Source organism: Callionymus lyra, chromosome 9 (genome assembly GCF_982586985.1).
Source record: "Callionymus lyra chromosome 9, fCalLyr1.hap1.1, whole genome shotgun sequence".
NCBI lineage: Eukaryota > Metazoa > Chordata > Actinopteri > Syngnathiformes > Callionymidae > Callionymus > Callionymus lyra.
The window spans coordinates 23483463-23499991 of record NC_141826.1 but is presented as its reverse complement, the minus strand read 5'-3'; the positions used below and the strand labels follow the sequence as shown (position 1 = coordinate 23499991).

General features: G+C 38.8%; 1 protein-coding gene across 2 annotated transcripts; it reads left to right on the top strand.

Moving 5' to 3' along the window:
• Positions 1–4736: 4736 nt before the first annotated feature.
• Positions 4737–16169, top strand: wfs1b (Wolfram syndrome 1b (wolframin)). Of its 2 annotated transcripts, XM_087799228.1 has the most exons (10): positions 4737–4854; positions 5184–5456; positions 7640–7716; positions 7799–7943; positions 10803–10976; positions 11034–11114; positions 11931–12094; positions 12172–12408; positions 12481–12599; positions 13603–16169. In XM_087799228.1, exons 2-10 carry the CDS (start codon positions 5186–5188, stop codon positions 15098–15100), a joined length of 2766 nt encoding a protein of 921 aa, XP_087655354.1. In that variant the 5' UTR covers positions 4737–4854; positions 5184–5185; the 3' UTR covers positions 15101–16169. The 2 variants fall into 2 exon arrangements, with proteins under 2 accessions (XP_087655354.1, XP_087655353.1); XM_087799227.1 differs by having other exon boundaries at positions 10803–11114.
• The last annotated feature ends 360 nt before the right edge of the window (positions 16170–16529 follow it).

Sequence of the window (16529 nt, the reverse complement as noted above, 5' to 3'; positions counted from 1 at the left end):
ATCATCCGTCCATCTGTCCATCCATCCATCCATTCATCCATCCATCCAAACATCTATCCATCCATCCATCCATCCATCCATCCACCCATCATCCATCCATCATCCATTCATCCATTCATCCATTCATCCATTCATCCATCCATCCATCCATCCAAATATCTATCCATCCATCCATTCATTCATTCATTCATTCATTCATCCATTCATCCATTCATCCATCCATCCAAACATCTATCCATCCATCCATCCATCCATCCATCCATCTATCATCCGTCCATCTGTCCGTCCATCCATCCATCCATCTGTCATACATCCATCCATCCATCCATCTATCATCCGTCCATCTGTCCATCCATCCATCCATCCATCCATCCACCCATCCATTCATCCATCCATCCAAACATCTATCCATCCATCCATCCATCCATCCATCCATTCATCCATCCATCCATCCATCCATCCATTCATCCATTCATCCATTCATCCATTCATCCATTCATCCATTTATCCATCCATCCATCCATCCATCCAAACATCTATCCATCCATCCATCCATCCATCCATCCATTCATCCATTCATCCATTTATTTATCCATCCATCCATCCATCCAAACATCTATCCATCCATCCATCCATCCATCCATCCATCCATCCATCCATCCACCCATCATCCATCCATTCATCCATTCATCCATTCATCCATTCATCCATTCATCCATTCATCCATTCATCCATCCATTCATCCATCCATTCATCCATCCATCCATCCAAACATCTATCCATCCATCCATCCATCCATTCATCCATAAGTCCGTCCGTCCGTCCGTCCGTCCATCCATCATCCATCCATCCATTCATCCATTCATCCATTCATCCATTCATCCATTCATCCATTCATCCATTTATCCATCCATCCATCCATCCATCCAAACATCTATCCATCCATCCATCCATCCATCCATCCATCCATATCAATAGTACCAGAAGTAACAATACTCTCACATGTACACACAGTATTATATGACTCGTCAAATGACAGAAGTAGGTGAAATAATCCAAGCATATGAAAGTCGTGTGAGTCTGACCCAGATTCTGTTGAATGAATTACTTCCGCACAGATGCTTGTGTCTGTGCAGCCGACGACAGAGAGTTTCACTGAACCAACCAACGACAATACAAGACATTGCACACGAACACAGAGACACATTCAGTCACGTAGTATTGTTCAAATCTTTGTTAAAAGTGAGTTCGACGGCGGCTTTTTATAGCTCGACATGTGACGACAGAAGGTGCTTTAAAGGTTATTAAAAGAAAGGAGGTTGGATTCACACCCAGGTTTCTGATGGAGGACAGATGGAGACGAACGGTGGAACAAAGAGGATAAAATGAAGTTTATTGAAGAGAGTTCATGTTTAATGGACTCACGAATGTCAAATATGAGTTTTACGGGTTGACATTTGTCACTGAATGGGAAGAGAAAGTAAGAGACTTGCACTGAACAGACTGGATCCATTTTTAAAATCACCCAACTGACCTACTTTCCTCAATTTAGAGCGAAGTTATTGATGTGATGATGCAACGCATGGAAGGTAATTGGGCTCCAGCCCGTGACTCACCGCACTCTCACTGAGGCTGACTTGGATTTTCCACGTCGACTTTCTCCCAGAAACAACCGGCGTTTATTCCACATTGTGAGCAGCGGCGTAACAATGTTGTGGAAAACACAGTCGATCATGACGCACGTCTTTGATGGAACCTCTGAAGGTTCTCGGTACGAGTCCAGCTCTTTTCATCAGAGTTATTCCTAACACGTGACGGAAGGTTTGGACGAGAGGAACCGAAGGAACCGAAGGAACATCTTTTCCATCCACTCCTTTGTCAATGAATTCTGAGTCTGGTTCTCAAGTTCTCAGAGGCAGAGGTGAAGAAAAATGTTTAATGAAAGTTAAATAAAGAGACAATAAACCTCCAAACATTTAATTCACTATATATATATAAAAATATATATATATTGTACTGAAAGTTATTCCAAAGTTATTCCATAACTAAACTAAAAATAAATAAATAAATACTCACAATACTCATCACGATACAGGGGTCAACGATACGATATAGTGATACTGTAGTAACAAGGATATATGTGTAGTATTGTCCAGTACTTGACTCTGGTGTTGTAGTATTTACAGACTACATGACTATTAACGAAGTCGTAACTGTTTTCTTTGTTTTCAAACCAAAATATGTCCAAACATCAGCTTTAAAAGCTGCTGGACTCACTGTATCCTCTCGTCCCCAGTCATCACAGAGCTCTTGGAAGGATTTCCTTGTTCCAGCAGTCATTGATGCTGCCATCTGGCGACCGGTTAAATTGACACAAAAATGAAAACATGCTGTGACTACTAACATTTTAATTGTAAATCTAAAAAAAATCTAAATATTTTATTGAAATATTTTATTGAAATATAAACCATAAAAACTTTTTTTTTTAACAAAAAAAAAAGAAAAAAGTCAATACAGTACTGTTGCATATCAACACAGTATCGTTTGGGGAAAATGCCACAATATATAACAGTAATGATGTACATGTAATGTTTTTGTACACTTCAATAGAACTTAGAATTGTTTGCAGGACAGAATAATTGCTGATTGTGGAACCAAAATATCTGTTAGATAAAGAATAATGAGGAAATAAATGGATTGAATGAATGGGATTTTGTTTTATTTTATACACATTTTTAGATATAAGAACTATTCTATTAAAAATAAAAACAATATAAAACATTGATACAACGCTGTTGTATATGAATACAGTTTTGTCAAAAAAAAAAGTGTAATTAATATTTCCTTACTCCTCTTATTAATAGACATGATTTATTACAATAAAGTGTATGATATATGCACTGATATATTTAGAGAAACAAACAAAATGAAGTATTGTGTTGTCTTATGTGTTAAACTTGTCTCTGGTATGTCATACAAGTGTGAATAACTACAAATAAAAGCAACATTTTAATCAAGTGTTTCATGTCTTGAGGTTTGTTTTAGAGACAAAACTAAAGGATTTTTTTTAGTTTTAAATGTCAGTAACGAGGAGAGATGAACGTCGGGTGAAGAGGCAGTGGACACCCTGGACAGATTGCCGGTCTTTCTACAGACAGTCAAACAAATCCATTAAATCATCACAATATTCTTTCATCCTGAACCTTGAGAAGCTCCAGGTGTTCCCAATAATTCCAGTGTGTGTGTGTGTGTGTGTGTGTGTGTGTGTGCGTGTGTGTGTGTGTGTGTGTGTGTGTGTGTGTGTGTGTGTGTGTGTGTGTGTGTGTGTGTGTGTGTGTGTGTGTGTGTGTGTGTGTGTGTGTGTGTCTGTGGTGTCCACAAGCTCCACTTTAAATAACGAGTCTTCAAATGAGTTTAATTACGTCAAATATCCATCTTAAGCACTTTACGTAACCTCGGAGGAAGCGTGGAGCTCCGCTCGGGCCTTAAGCTCATTTGACGGCTCCCTAAAATAGCAAGTAAAATTAAAAACTACCGCTTCTCTCTTCAACTGGATCCAGATAATCCACTAATAGCTCCATTTACATAAGTGTATCAAGGCGTAATTACAGACCCTCGTTTCCTTATTTCCCTGCGGGGTTTAGGTTCCAGGTCTGAACTGTAGTCGACCCTGAATGTAGACTCCGCCTCCAGCCCACACACTCACATGCTTTTGTTTTTCCATGTCACAAAAACATAAACAAAACCTTATTTAATAAATGCTTAACAAGAAAAAACTTAAAAATATGTTAAGTATAGAAAGAAAAATCTACAGAAATCTAATTATAATTTATTTCATTTGACTTTTAAATTATACTTTATTGAAAAAGGTTGTGTGTCTTTCAAATAATCTCTTGTTATTCTTTACGTTAATCCTTTAATTTAGACAGATTAAAACTTTTAATGAATTGTGTATATTAGGAATGATCTTCAGCACATTTGGATTTAATGATATAATGTGTGTTATATGTTCCAATAATCTTTAATGGTTTAGCTAAGAGGTCATTATGGGACAAATGGGTTTTTATTTTTTATATTCCTGACTGTATAACACGTTTATTTCTCTTTATTCATTTATGAACTAGCACTATTTTTGTTTAGTGTCACATAAAGAAGACACAGATATGAATCATATAAAAAAAATACTTTTATTTATTCTCTTTTTACGTATTTTAAATCGTAAACTAATTTGTTTTGCAATACAAACCGTTTTTCTGTAATCAAACCATTGTAAATAAAAAATATAATCGTGTATTGATCGTACTTACGGTGTCATTTACTTTGTTGTGTTAATATTTCTCACGTGAGAATCTAAATAGTTGCAACTATGAATCATAACTCGACCCTCTATCCAAGCTACTATTCTGCCATCTGGTGGTGCAGCTGCAACATTACAACCACTGAACAGATATAAAATCATTGACGCAACATCAACACTTTTTTTTATATTCACAAAAAAATTGTCAAAGATCTTCAATCATCAAATAACCAAAGAAAAGATGAATAAAAATGAAATGAATGAAGAGATTTTTCTCTCCGTTAAAAGTGCTGTGACTGACGTGTGTCACAGTTTGCGTCAACAGCGAATCACATGGCTTATTACGTTCGCGTCCGCAATGAGTTGACCAATCACATCACAGATGAGGTGGAAAGTGGGCGGGGTTTGGCACCGCTGAAGCAGCTGTGTTTGGAGTTTGACCACAAATGTTCTGAGGAAGAAGAAGAAGAAGAAACTTCTCTGGTGTCTCGACTTAACAGCTTCGTTGAAGCGAGCGAGGACGAAGAAGAAGTCCATAGATGTTACGACACACGAAGGTGAGTCGACAAAAGTTTGTGTCATGGTAGCATGTTAGCATTAGCATCAACAATAGGCGGTTGTTCTGGACAATTCAATTGTTTCCATTTTTTTTAAATGTAAAATATATTTGTTGACTCCCTCGTTTAGTTTGCAACTGTCTGGTTCTTTTTTCAACCATGTGTCATTGAAAGAGACTCTGACACTGGACCAGGACCAGTGAAGGTGTCACTTCTCAATTTAGCTCGACCTGAACCAAGATAGTCTCAAACAGCTGCAAACAAAAGAGTCACTAACTTGTCTCTGACGTCATTCACCTCTGCTGACGTCACCATTATGTCACCTCCAGGTATGGATCCAGCATCAGTGGACTTGACCCCAAACCCTGCCCCTCCTCTGGCCACCATGAGGACGGACTCGTCCGGATCCTCCCCGGACCGACCCAGACCCGTCACCAGGTCCAGCACGTTGTCGTCCTCGTCGTCGACCCCGGGTGTGTTCTCCAGGTCCTCGTCTCTGTCCACGCCGCCCGTGTCTCCCGCTCGCCCGCACAACAGAAGCTCCTCCGGGTCGGGTCGATCGCAGCTCAACGGGTCGACCAGCACGTCAACACCTGAGATAGGTAAGAGATGGACGTGAGTCTGGAGATCCTGAAGGTCAACTTATGTCAACAATCCTGACATGCAGTAAACGTTCTTCTCTTCAAGATGCAGTAAGTTCTTCATCATGACCATGTTTTGAACTTATTACTTTATAAAGTTGCTCTGAAATCTGGACGAACGAGAGGTTACGAGAGCCCATTATGACGTAATAATGGCTTCACTCCAACAGCTGTAATCACACCGTGCTTCATTTATACAACAAGTCCCTCATCATGACCATGTTTTACACTTATTACTTTATATAGTTGCTCTGAAATCTGGGCGAACAAGAGGTTACGAGAGTCCATTACGACTTAATAATGTCTTCACTCCTCCTCCAGCCAGCTGCAATAACACCCTGCTTTGTTTATACAACAAGTCCCTCATCATGACCATGTTTTACACTTATTACTTTATAAAGTTGCTCTGAAATCTGGGCAAACGAGAGGTTACGAGAGTCCATTATGACATAGTAATGGCTTCACTCCTCCTCCAGCTGCAACCACGCCCCGCATTTTTTATACAACGAGTCCCTCTGAGGTGGAGACTTCCAGGATTGATGACATGCAGTGACAAACCTGGATGTTTGACCAATCACAGCAGAGTGGGCGTGGTTATAGTAAACAAGATTTCATCTCCAGAAAAAACAAAGTGTAATTTAGTTAATCTTGATGAAAGATATTAACTAAACACTATGATTATTTTATGGTAAAATAAATATGTTGTAAAATAAAGTTTCGCTTATAAACACTTTTACATTTGACTCTGCACTTTATAAATAGTTTAATTGCATTAATTTTAATGTTTAAGATTCTAAAATTCTGATTCTATAAGCAACTTTTGTGTAAAATTGTCCTCAAGCATTTGTAATTATTGTGTTTTAGTTTTGTTTTTATCAATTTTGAAAGATTGTCCAGTTGTTCTTGAATAGTTTCAAATGTGTTTTGTTTATAAAAGTCTTGAATTTAACTTGTTGTTATGAAACAACATGTAAAACTTCTGCTGCGACAACAAAAAGTAACATTTTGTGCTGAGTAATGGAAAAATAATCCAGTTTTAAAGAAGTGTATCTGCTCGCTCAGGCTTTTATGAACGTCTCTCATGTAACGTTGATGAGGTTTTGAGTCTGAATGATCCTCATGGTTCTGTCGAAAGTCATTTGAGGTAAAAGTAAAAATGAAACCAGATAAAATATTTTTATCATTTATGATCTTAGATGTTTGAATTTTGCACCTAAAGTCATTATTGACAACAACTGATCCATGTTGAGTCAAAGAATTGATGAATCTAGAAACAAACGTTAACCATCGACGAACTAAAATAATCCTTTAAAACACTTTTATTTAGTCTGTAGTCAACAGTTGGTTCAGTTAAAAAAGTAACAACATACAATAAATTCATAATAACATTATTTTCACATCCATTTAATTCTTTTCAGCTTTTTTAATTTAATATTAATGTAATTATTAAATGAACGTACGAGTCACTTTTTTGGTTTTATTATAGTTTATTACATTTTTATTGCAACATATTTTATAATGTATCTACAGCTGTGTTTTTTTTACAATATTGTTATAAAAAAATCGGATTCTAAAAACTGAATGATTTCATTAGAGACAAATCCTGTAAACCCCGCGCTCAACCACCAGATGGAGTCAGAGATAACTTCATATTTCATTTTAAACCCACTTTTTCTTTTGAATAAATCAAAAATAATACCAAAAATACATCTTTTTTCTTTCTGTGAAATTGGGCTTGATATAAAGAATGAGTGTGAATGTCTGTGACGGAAATTCTAATCGTCAATAATAACTAATTCAAACGTTACTAATCTAATAAATAAATAAAAAATGGTGCCCTTTTCTGCCATTAGAAACTTTATTTTAAACCTTTACAGACACAACATCACAACACACTCATCTAAAGACCAAAACTGAAAGATTTGAAATTGTAACTTGTTTTAAAGCAGCAATACATAACATTGAAACTTCCTTTGCTCCCCCAGTGGTAGAAACGTGTAACTACAATGTAGTGGAAAGATTTTTGTTTGAAATTAAACCAAACATATTTTTAAAAACGTTACATATTGTTTTCTAACGTCTCATTTATTAGGACTATAAAGTGACTCAAAAATATATATATTTTTTGTGTGTGTTTTCTCCAGAGGATCCAGACGACGAGGTCGGCTTTGAAGACCTGGAGCGAAGAGCGAAGTCAGGAGACGCTAAATGTCAGACGAAGGTCAGTGTCCTTGAGGCGTCGGTTCCGATCCGAACACACGGAGAGAGAACTTTGAAGAAAGCGCTGACTCGTGTCTCTCCAGATGGGTCGGTTCTTCCTGGTTCTGGCCGAGCAGCGAGACGAGGAACTGAACAACTGCACGGCCGTGACGTGGCTCCTGCAGGCGGCGAAGCAGGGACGCAAGGATGCAGTGAAGCTGCTGCAGCAGTGCCTGTCCTCCAGGAGAGGTACAAATACACTCTAGTGTAGTAATACTACTTCATAATACACAAGTATATCAGTGCCTGTCCTCCAGGAGAGGTACAAATACACTCTAGTGTAGTAATACTACTTCATAATACACAAGTATATCAGTGCCTGTCCTCCAGGAGAGGTACAAATACACTCTAGTGTAGTAATACTTCTTCATAATACACAAGTATATCAGTGCAGTGAAGCTGCTGCAGCAGTGCCTGTCCTCCAGGAGAGGTACAAATACACTCTAGTGTAGTAATACTACTTCATAATACACAAGTATATCAGTGCCTGTCCTCCAGGAGAGGTACAAATACACTCTAGTGTAGTAATACTTCTTCATAATACACAAGTATATCAGTGCCTGTCCTCCAGGAGAGGTACAAATACACTCTAGTGTAGTAATACTTCTTCATAATACACAAGTATATCAGTGCCTGTCCTCCAGGAGAGGTACAAATACACTCTAGTGTAGTAATACTTCTTCATAATACACAAGTATATCAGTGCTTGTCCTCCAGGAGAGGTACAAATACACTCTAGTGTAGTAATACTACTTCATAATACACAAGTATATCAGTGCTTGTCCTCCAGGAGAAGTACGAGAATTATGTTATTGTCGTAATACTACTTCATAATACACACGTATATCAGTGCTTGTCCTCCAGGAGAGGTACGAGAATTATGTTATTGTGGTAATACTTCTTCATAATACACAAGTATATCAGTGCCTGTCCTCCAGGAGAGGTACAAATACACTCTAGTGTAGTAATACTTCTTCATAATACACAAGTATATCAGTGCCTGTCCTCCAGGAGAGGTACAAATACACTCTAGTGTAGTAATACTACTTCATAATACACAAGTATATCAGTGCTTGTCCTCCAGGAGAGGTACGAGAATTATGTTATTGTAGTAATACTACTTCATAATACACAAGTATATCAGTGCTTGTCCTCCAGGAGAGGTACAAGAAATATTCTATTGTAGTAATACTACTTCATAATACACAAGTATATCAGTGCTTGTCCTCCAGGAGAGGTACAAGAAATATTCTATTGTAGTAATACTACTTCATAATACACAAGTATATCAGTGCTTGTCCTCCAGGAGAGGTATGAGAATTATGTTATTATAGTAAATACTACTTCATAATACACAAGTATATCAGTGCAGTCAAGCTGCTGCAGCAGTGCCTGTCCTCCAGGAGAGGTACAAATACACTCTAGTGTAGTAATACTACTTCATAATACACAAGTATATCAGTGCCTGTCCTCCAGGAGAGGTACAAATACACTCAAGTGTAGTCATACTACTTCATAATACACAAGTATATCAGTGCCTGTCCTCCAGGAGAGGTACAAATACACTCTAGTGTAGTAATACTACTTCATAATACACAAGTATATCAGTGCCTGTCCTCCAGGAGAGGTACAAATACACTCTAGTGTAGTAATACTACTTCATAATACACAAGTATATCAGTGCTTGTCCTCCAGGAGAGGTATGAGAATTATGTTATTATAGTAAATACTACTTCATAATACACAAGTATATCAGTGCAGTCAAGCTGCTGCAGCAGTGCCTGTCCTCCAGGAGAGGTACAAATACACTCTAGTGTAGTAATACTACTTCATAATACACAAGTATATCAGTGCCTGTCCTCCAGGAGAGGTACAAATACACTCTAGTGTAGTAATACTACTTCATAATACACAAGTATATCAGTGCTTGTCCTCCAGGAGCGGTACAAGAAATATTTTATTGTAGTAATACTACTTCATAATACACAAGTATATCAGTGCTTGTCCTCCAGGAGAGGTATGAGAATTATGTTATTATAGTAAATACTACTTCATAATAAACAAGTATATCAGTGCAGTCAAGCTGCTGCAGCAGTGCTTGTCCTCCGGGAGAGGTACAAATACACTTTATTGTAATAAATAGTTCTTCATAATACACAAGTATACATCAATCAAGTAATTTAACATTTCAACTTTGAATTATTTTATTGATTTATTTATTATTATTTATTTTTCTTTGCCAATTCAAATGTTGATTTTGTTTTTAATAATTTGATTAAAAATATATATATATTAAATTCCACCTAATTTGTATTTTACTTTCTTAGGTTATTACTAAAACAAAAAACACATAGAGTTTGATGTTCTAATCCCAATTATCAAAAACAACATTTTCTAATTTCAATATTTGTGAATTCGTAGATTTTTAAATTCAATATAAAAATGTTTGTGTTATCAGACAAAACCCAACGAGTACCGAGATACTTGATCCAAACTCTTGGCCAATCATGTGACGCGACGATGATCACGTGACGCCGTAAAAGCTACAGCACTTCAGTGAATTGAATTGATTTTTTGGGGGAATTATTGGAACAATAATAATAAACTCTAAGTAAAAAGATTACTTTTCAAGATAGAAAATATTTAATTAAATTATTCAATAAACACTAATTCAACCGTTCAATATAGAAATAGTAGAAATTAATATTTTAAAACGATTCAATGCTTTAAAAGAAATGAAACAACATGTGACATATTTGAAAAATATGTTTCTATATTGAATTTAAAAATAAAAGACACAAAATTCATTTAGAAAATTAATTTTTGGAATTAAAATGTAAAAAAAAAAGAGAAAGTGATAATTGTTTGTTTAACTCAATTAAAAAAAAATAAAACTAATAATGAAAAAAAACTAATAATATACATTTGTTTTAATTGAATTATAAATAAAAAAAATCAGTTCTTTCAAAAACATTTCAATAAAACTTTCAACATTTTTAAATTAAATGTAAATGAATTGACTCTGATAACAAACACAAACGTCCTCAGGCATCACTCTGGAAAACTGCGAGGAGGTGAAGAAGTTGTGCGTCGAGACTCGCTTCGAGCGCGGCGTCAGGAAGGCGGCGCTGCTCATGTACTGGAGGCTGAACCCCGAGAGGAAGAAGTCGGTGGCGGTTTCTGAGATGCTGGAGAACGTGGAGCGAGTCGGCGCCGATCAAGGTTTGGACCGAACACGTCGTTCATGTGAACATTTTTATGAACGAGTTTCACTTCCAGACAAACCTGCGTCTCCGGAGCCACTCGACCGGTCGGTCAAGAAGCAGAGACGAGTCCTGGAGTCCATGGTGACCAGCGAGGGTGAGTTCGGTTTCTAATGTTGAAACTTTTTTTGTTATCTTTTAATTTAATTAAATCAAATCTAAAGCCAAACATGTGACGCAGACAGAAGTTCACGAGACAGTTCGATGGAGCAGCTCGGCGCTCGTTTGCTCATGTCTGGTCAAAACACACTTTATATTGAATCTAAAAGACTACGATTTGAAAAATATTGAATTTAATAAAAATAGGTATTTTTTAATTATTGAACTGAGAATTTCAAACTGTCTTAAACTGTCATAAAACAAAAAAATTATTTAGAAAAGTTTATTTCAAATTATTGAACATAGAATGTCAAACTGTATATACGTCCTAAAAGAAAAATTGAATTTAGAAAAGATTTGAAGAAATAAATCATGCTTTTAGAAAAAAATGTATTTGATTCAATTATAAAAAAAATACAATTAAAATACTGTTTCATATTAACTACTAAAATACATTTTCTAAATTAATTTTCAAAAATGTTTAGCCTTTGAAATGTAATTAAAAAATATTTAAAACAAACGCATCATGTGATCGTCTGCTCGTCGCATGATTGGCTGAGAAGTTTGAAGAAGGAAAGAATGAAATTTAATTCATTTTAATTAATTTAAATAAATTGTTGGAATTATTTATGAAACTATAAAAAAAGAAACTAATTCATTTTGAAAATATTTCGATTTTTAAAATGTTATTATTAAAAAACAAAACAACAAATTAATCATTTTAATATAGAAATAATGTATTTCAAGAAATAATGAAATATACATTTTTAATGTATTTACTGAATTAAGTTGATTGACGTGTGTCACCTGTCAGCCTGCACACACGTAGGACTGGACGACTTCGTGGAAATGACCAAGAAATACGCTCAGGGCGTCGCACCCTCAACCGTCATGGCCGCCGTGGGCGACAACGACGACGACGAGGACGAGGACGACGTGGTCGTGAAGAACCCAGACGACCTCCCGCTCCATCAGAAGGTACGTTCGGTTCCTTCCTTGAGGATGTCGATCAGGGTCTGAGGTCAGGGGTCAAATCTCAAAATCCTGGTCCACAGCTGCTGAAGTTCCCCCTGCACGCCCTGCTGGAGATCAAGGAGCACCTGATCGATTGGGCCTCGCGGGCCGGCATGCAGTGGCTCAGCGCCCTGATCCCGACCCACCACGTCAACGCCCTCGTCTTCTTCTTCATCATCTCCAACCTCACCGTGGAGTTCTTCGTCTTCCTCATCCCGCTGCTGGTCTTCTACCTGTCGCTGTCCTCCATGGTCATCTGCACCCTGAGGGTCTTCCAGGTCAGAGTCTGAACCCTGCAGGGTCCGTGGTTCCGAGTCCAGGTTTATTTGACTCTTTTGATCTCGTCTCAGAATTCCAAAGCGTGGGAGAATTATCGGGCGCTGACGGACCTGCTGGCTCGCTTTGAACCGGGTCTGGACCTGGAGCAGGCGGAGACCAACTTCAGCTGGACTCACCTGGAGCCGTACCTGTGAGACTCGCTGACGTTGATGCGACATTTTAATGCTGGCTCAGCTTTTTTCCTGCTTTAGTTTAACCTGCGACTCGACTTGTACTTTAGTAGCAGTTTTTAATCTTCGCCACAAGATGGCAGCAGAACTCAGCCTTGACTTCTGTTCTGCGATTGACTCTTTAATAGATAGTTTTCTTATTATTTATTTTAACAGTTTACAAATATCTTGACACGATCTATAGAAGTACTTCAGTGAAACCATAGTATTTAATTAATTCATTTCAAATGTATTTTAAGACATTTTTTTGCATTAAATGTGTTTTTATATCATTTAATTACATTATTTCTAAATTGAAAGTTAGATTTATTTTTACTAAATCATTTTATAAATTTAAATCTCGAGTTAATCTGAGTTTTTATATCATTCAATTTTAAAATTTTAATATTTTAAAATTTCTTATTCAAATACTTAAAGAAAAATACATTCCCTTCTGCCTTTTAAATTAAATATAAATAAAACTTTAACAGTGATTCTATGTCACATGATCGTCAAAAGTGCTCTTTTGTGGTATTATTTGTGACACTAATATATTATACTGACATTATAATATATTTAATGAATAAAACTACAATTTAAAAAAATGATTTAGGAAAAAAAAATTAATTATTTCAATAACAATATGTATTTTTTCGTTTTATATAATTAATTAATTTTGAAAATAGACGATTTTTTGTTATTCAATTATTAAAAAAGAATTAAACTTTCCAATATACTTATTTAAATACAATTATTCTATAAATATGCAACATTTAAAAACACTAAATTGTTGGATTCAATTATTAAATGATCATTAAAAGCTTAAAAACAAGATTTTAATTTGAAAACTATAATTTCAACCAGTATTCTGCTGACACTGATATACTTTCTTACTCAAGACTTGTATATTTCAGTGTATTATGGTGTAGTTAACGTAGTAAATATATACATATATTATGTATATATTATATCTCTCTCTCTCAGGTACTTCCTTCTCTCCGTGGTCTTCGTCGTCTTCTCCTTCCCGGTCGCCGACAAGTCGTGGATCCCGAGCTCGGAGCTCGCGGCCGTCGCTCTCTTCTTCACCGTCACCGCCTTCCTCGGCCTCCAGGCCTCGGCCCGACTCTTCGCCCGCCGGGCCCTCGTGACCGAGGTCCTCTCGGGGGTCTGCGCCCTCACCCGCCTGCTGCCCCCCTCCCTCTGGCTGCTCCGGTGTCTGGGGACCACCTGGATCTCGGTGCCTCTGGGCGACGTCCTGACCCTGAACCTGGGTCTGCCGTGCGCCCTGTACGCCCACCTCTGCTACCTCCTGGTCCGGATGGCTCAGCTCCGAGGGTTCAAGGGGATCTACCTGTGCCTGGTGCCGTACCTGGTCTGCTTCACCTGGTGCGAGCTCTGCCTGGTGTTCCTGAACAACGCCAGCGCCATCGGACTCATCCGGACCTGCGTGGGCTACGTCCTGTTCCTGTTCTCGCTGCCGGTCCTGACCCTGGGTCTGGCGGCGGTGCTGGCGGCCCAGCTGCTGCGCTGGTTCCTGGCCCTGGAGGTCCTGAAGATGGCGGTGACCGTGACGGTGTGTTTCGTCCCCGTGGTCCTGAGACTGTGGACCCGCTTCAGCCTGAACCCCGTGGTGGTGTTCCGCTCGCTGTCCCGGAGCAGCGTGGTCAAGCTGGTCCTGGTCTGGATCAGCGCCGTGGTTCTGTTCTGCTGGATGTACGTGTACCGCTCCGAGGGCATGAAGGTCTACAACTCCACGCTCACCTGGCCCGAGTACAGCAACCTGTGCGGCCCGCCGGCCTGGAAGGAGTCCAACATGGCCCAGACCCAGATCCTCTGCTCCCACCTGGAGGGTCACCGGGTCACCTGGACGGGCCGCTTCAAGTACGTGCGCGTGACGGACATCGAGAACGGGCCGCAGTCCGTCGTCAACCTGCTGCCCGCCTCCCTGGGGAACTGGGTGCGGTGCCTCTACGGGGAACCGTACCCGGCCTGCGAGGACGGGTCGGCGCCGGCGCCGGCTCTGTGCAGGCTCCGGGCTCTGGCCAAGAACCAGTGCCACGTCAAGCGCTTCGACCGCTACAAGTTCGAGGTGACGATGGGGATGCCGCAGGAGAGGAAGAGGAGGAACGGAACCGTCATGGAGGACGAAGACGCCACCAAGGACATCGTGCTGCGGGCGAGCCACGAGTTCAAGGCGGTGCTGCTGCACCTGAACACGGGCAGCGTGCTGGAGTTCAGCACCATCCTGGAGGGACGTCTGGGCTCCAAGTGGCCCGTGTTCGAGCTCAAGGCCGTCCACTGCCTGTCCTGCGGCGACGCCCCGGTGCCGCGCCGGAGACACTTCAAGATCGAGACGGACTGGAGGCGCTCGGTGCAGGAGGCGCTGCAGTTCGCCTTCGACTTCTTCTTCGACCCCTTCCTGAGCGCTCGCCTGCGGCCGCCGGCCACCGCCGAGGTCGCGGTTCCTCAGGGGGACGAGTGAAGATATGAGGCTTCGTGGAACAAAATGATACAGTGGCTTCCTTCTGCCACTAGATGGCACTATTTGGGAATAAAAAGATGCCAGGATTCATGGGATTGGATCAGAGAGCGCCCTCTAGTGGCGATTAAAATTTAGGTTTTCATTTAAGTGGAAAAATAAAAACCATTCTTCACCTGCAGGATAAACATCTTGTCAGACAAACTGAATATAAAATGTTATATATAATGAATCTATATATAATAAAAAATATATAATAAAACGTTCCTACACTGACTGTAACTAAACATTAAAACAAACCAGTGACTCACTTCAGAAAAATGTCTAAGATTTGAGGTAATTTTGGTTTTTTTTAAAAGTTGAATTCAAAATTAATGGAAAAAAAGAAACGTCGCCTTGTTATAAAGAGTTTTATCATTAATTATCTTATGTTTATTCATAGAAAAACTTTTAAGTTGGGAAATGTTTGGTATTTTAAAAACACGAGAGAAAATATCCTCAGATGGTTAAAACTTAATTCTTTAATAATATTTGTAAGTAAAAAAAGGTTTAAATATCAAGGAAATAATGACGGTAAATAAGAAACATAATCCTTTTTAATAATCTTTATAAAGTTTCATTTTCAAAGAGTGCCATCTAGTGGTCTTTAAAAAAATAAAATGAAGACACTGTATCATCCAGTGATGTGTTGATGAAACTTCATGAAACAGTGTCATTATCTTCAGAGTCCACTAGATGGCGTCTCTGCACTATTTTGTTTTGAACAACTGTTCTAATGAAACATCATTTTTAAACTGATGGCGCCACCTACTGACCTCTGAACAACATGACACTGTTTCATGAAGCTTCACCACGAGTACCATCATCCGTTCCATGAGGCTTCACTACAATCCACTGGCACTAAAATTGAGTCACTTTGAGACGATTTTGAGACGTTTGACATGTTTGAGGTGATTTTTAGAGGGAAAGGTTTAAGTTTCTGGATCGGTTCTCTAGAGATTTATATTTATTCACAGACGATTCGTGATCTTCTGTGTCTTCATGCCTGCTGTGCAGGAAACAGTAGCAGAGAAACACTGGTTTTATTCTGTGGAAACAAAATAAAATACTTTCAATGAGTCCTTGTCTTCGTGTGTGGAGAACAGAATTCCAGCTTTTTTCCTCAAGATCACAACTCGCTGCTTTGCCGCCCAGCCAACCAATCACAGCTGTCAATCACAACATTTCAATATATAACATTAACTATAATGTAGCGACCAATCATCTGTCACTAAAAAGAGCAGTGTGTAGAAAACTGTGATGTGTTGACGAAGCTTCATGAAACTGTCATTATCTTCAGAGACCACTAGATGGTAGCGATGTGTTGATAAAGATTCATGACACAGTGACATTATCTTCAGACTCCACTAGATGGTAGCGATGTGTTGATAAA

Coding starts and splice junctions, on each gene's coding strand:
- wfs1b (XM_087799227.1), top strand. CDS start 5,186: ATGGATCCAGCATCAGTGGACTTGACCCCAAACCCTGCCCCTCCTCTG. Junction 11,115..11,930: donor GTCCATGGTGACCAGCGAGG/GTGAGTTCGGTT, acceptor GTCACCTGTCAG/CCTGCACACACGTAGGACTG. Junction 12,409..12,480: donor GCACCCTGAGGGTCTTCCAG/GTCAGAGTCTGA, acceptor ATCTCGTCTCAG/AATTCCAAAGCGTGGGAGAA.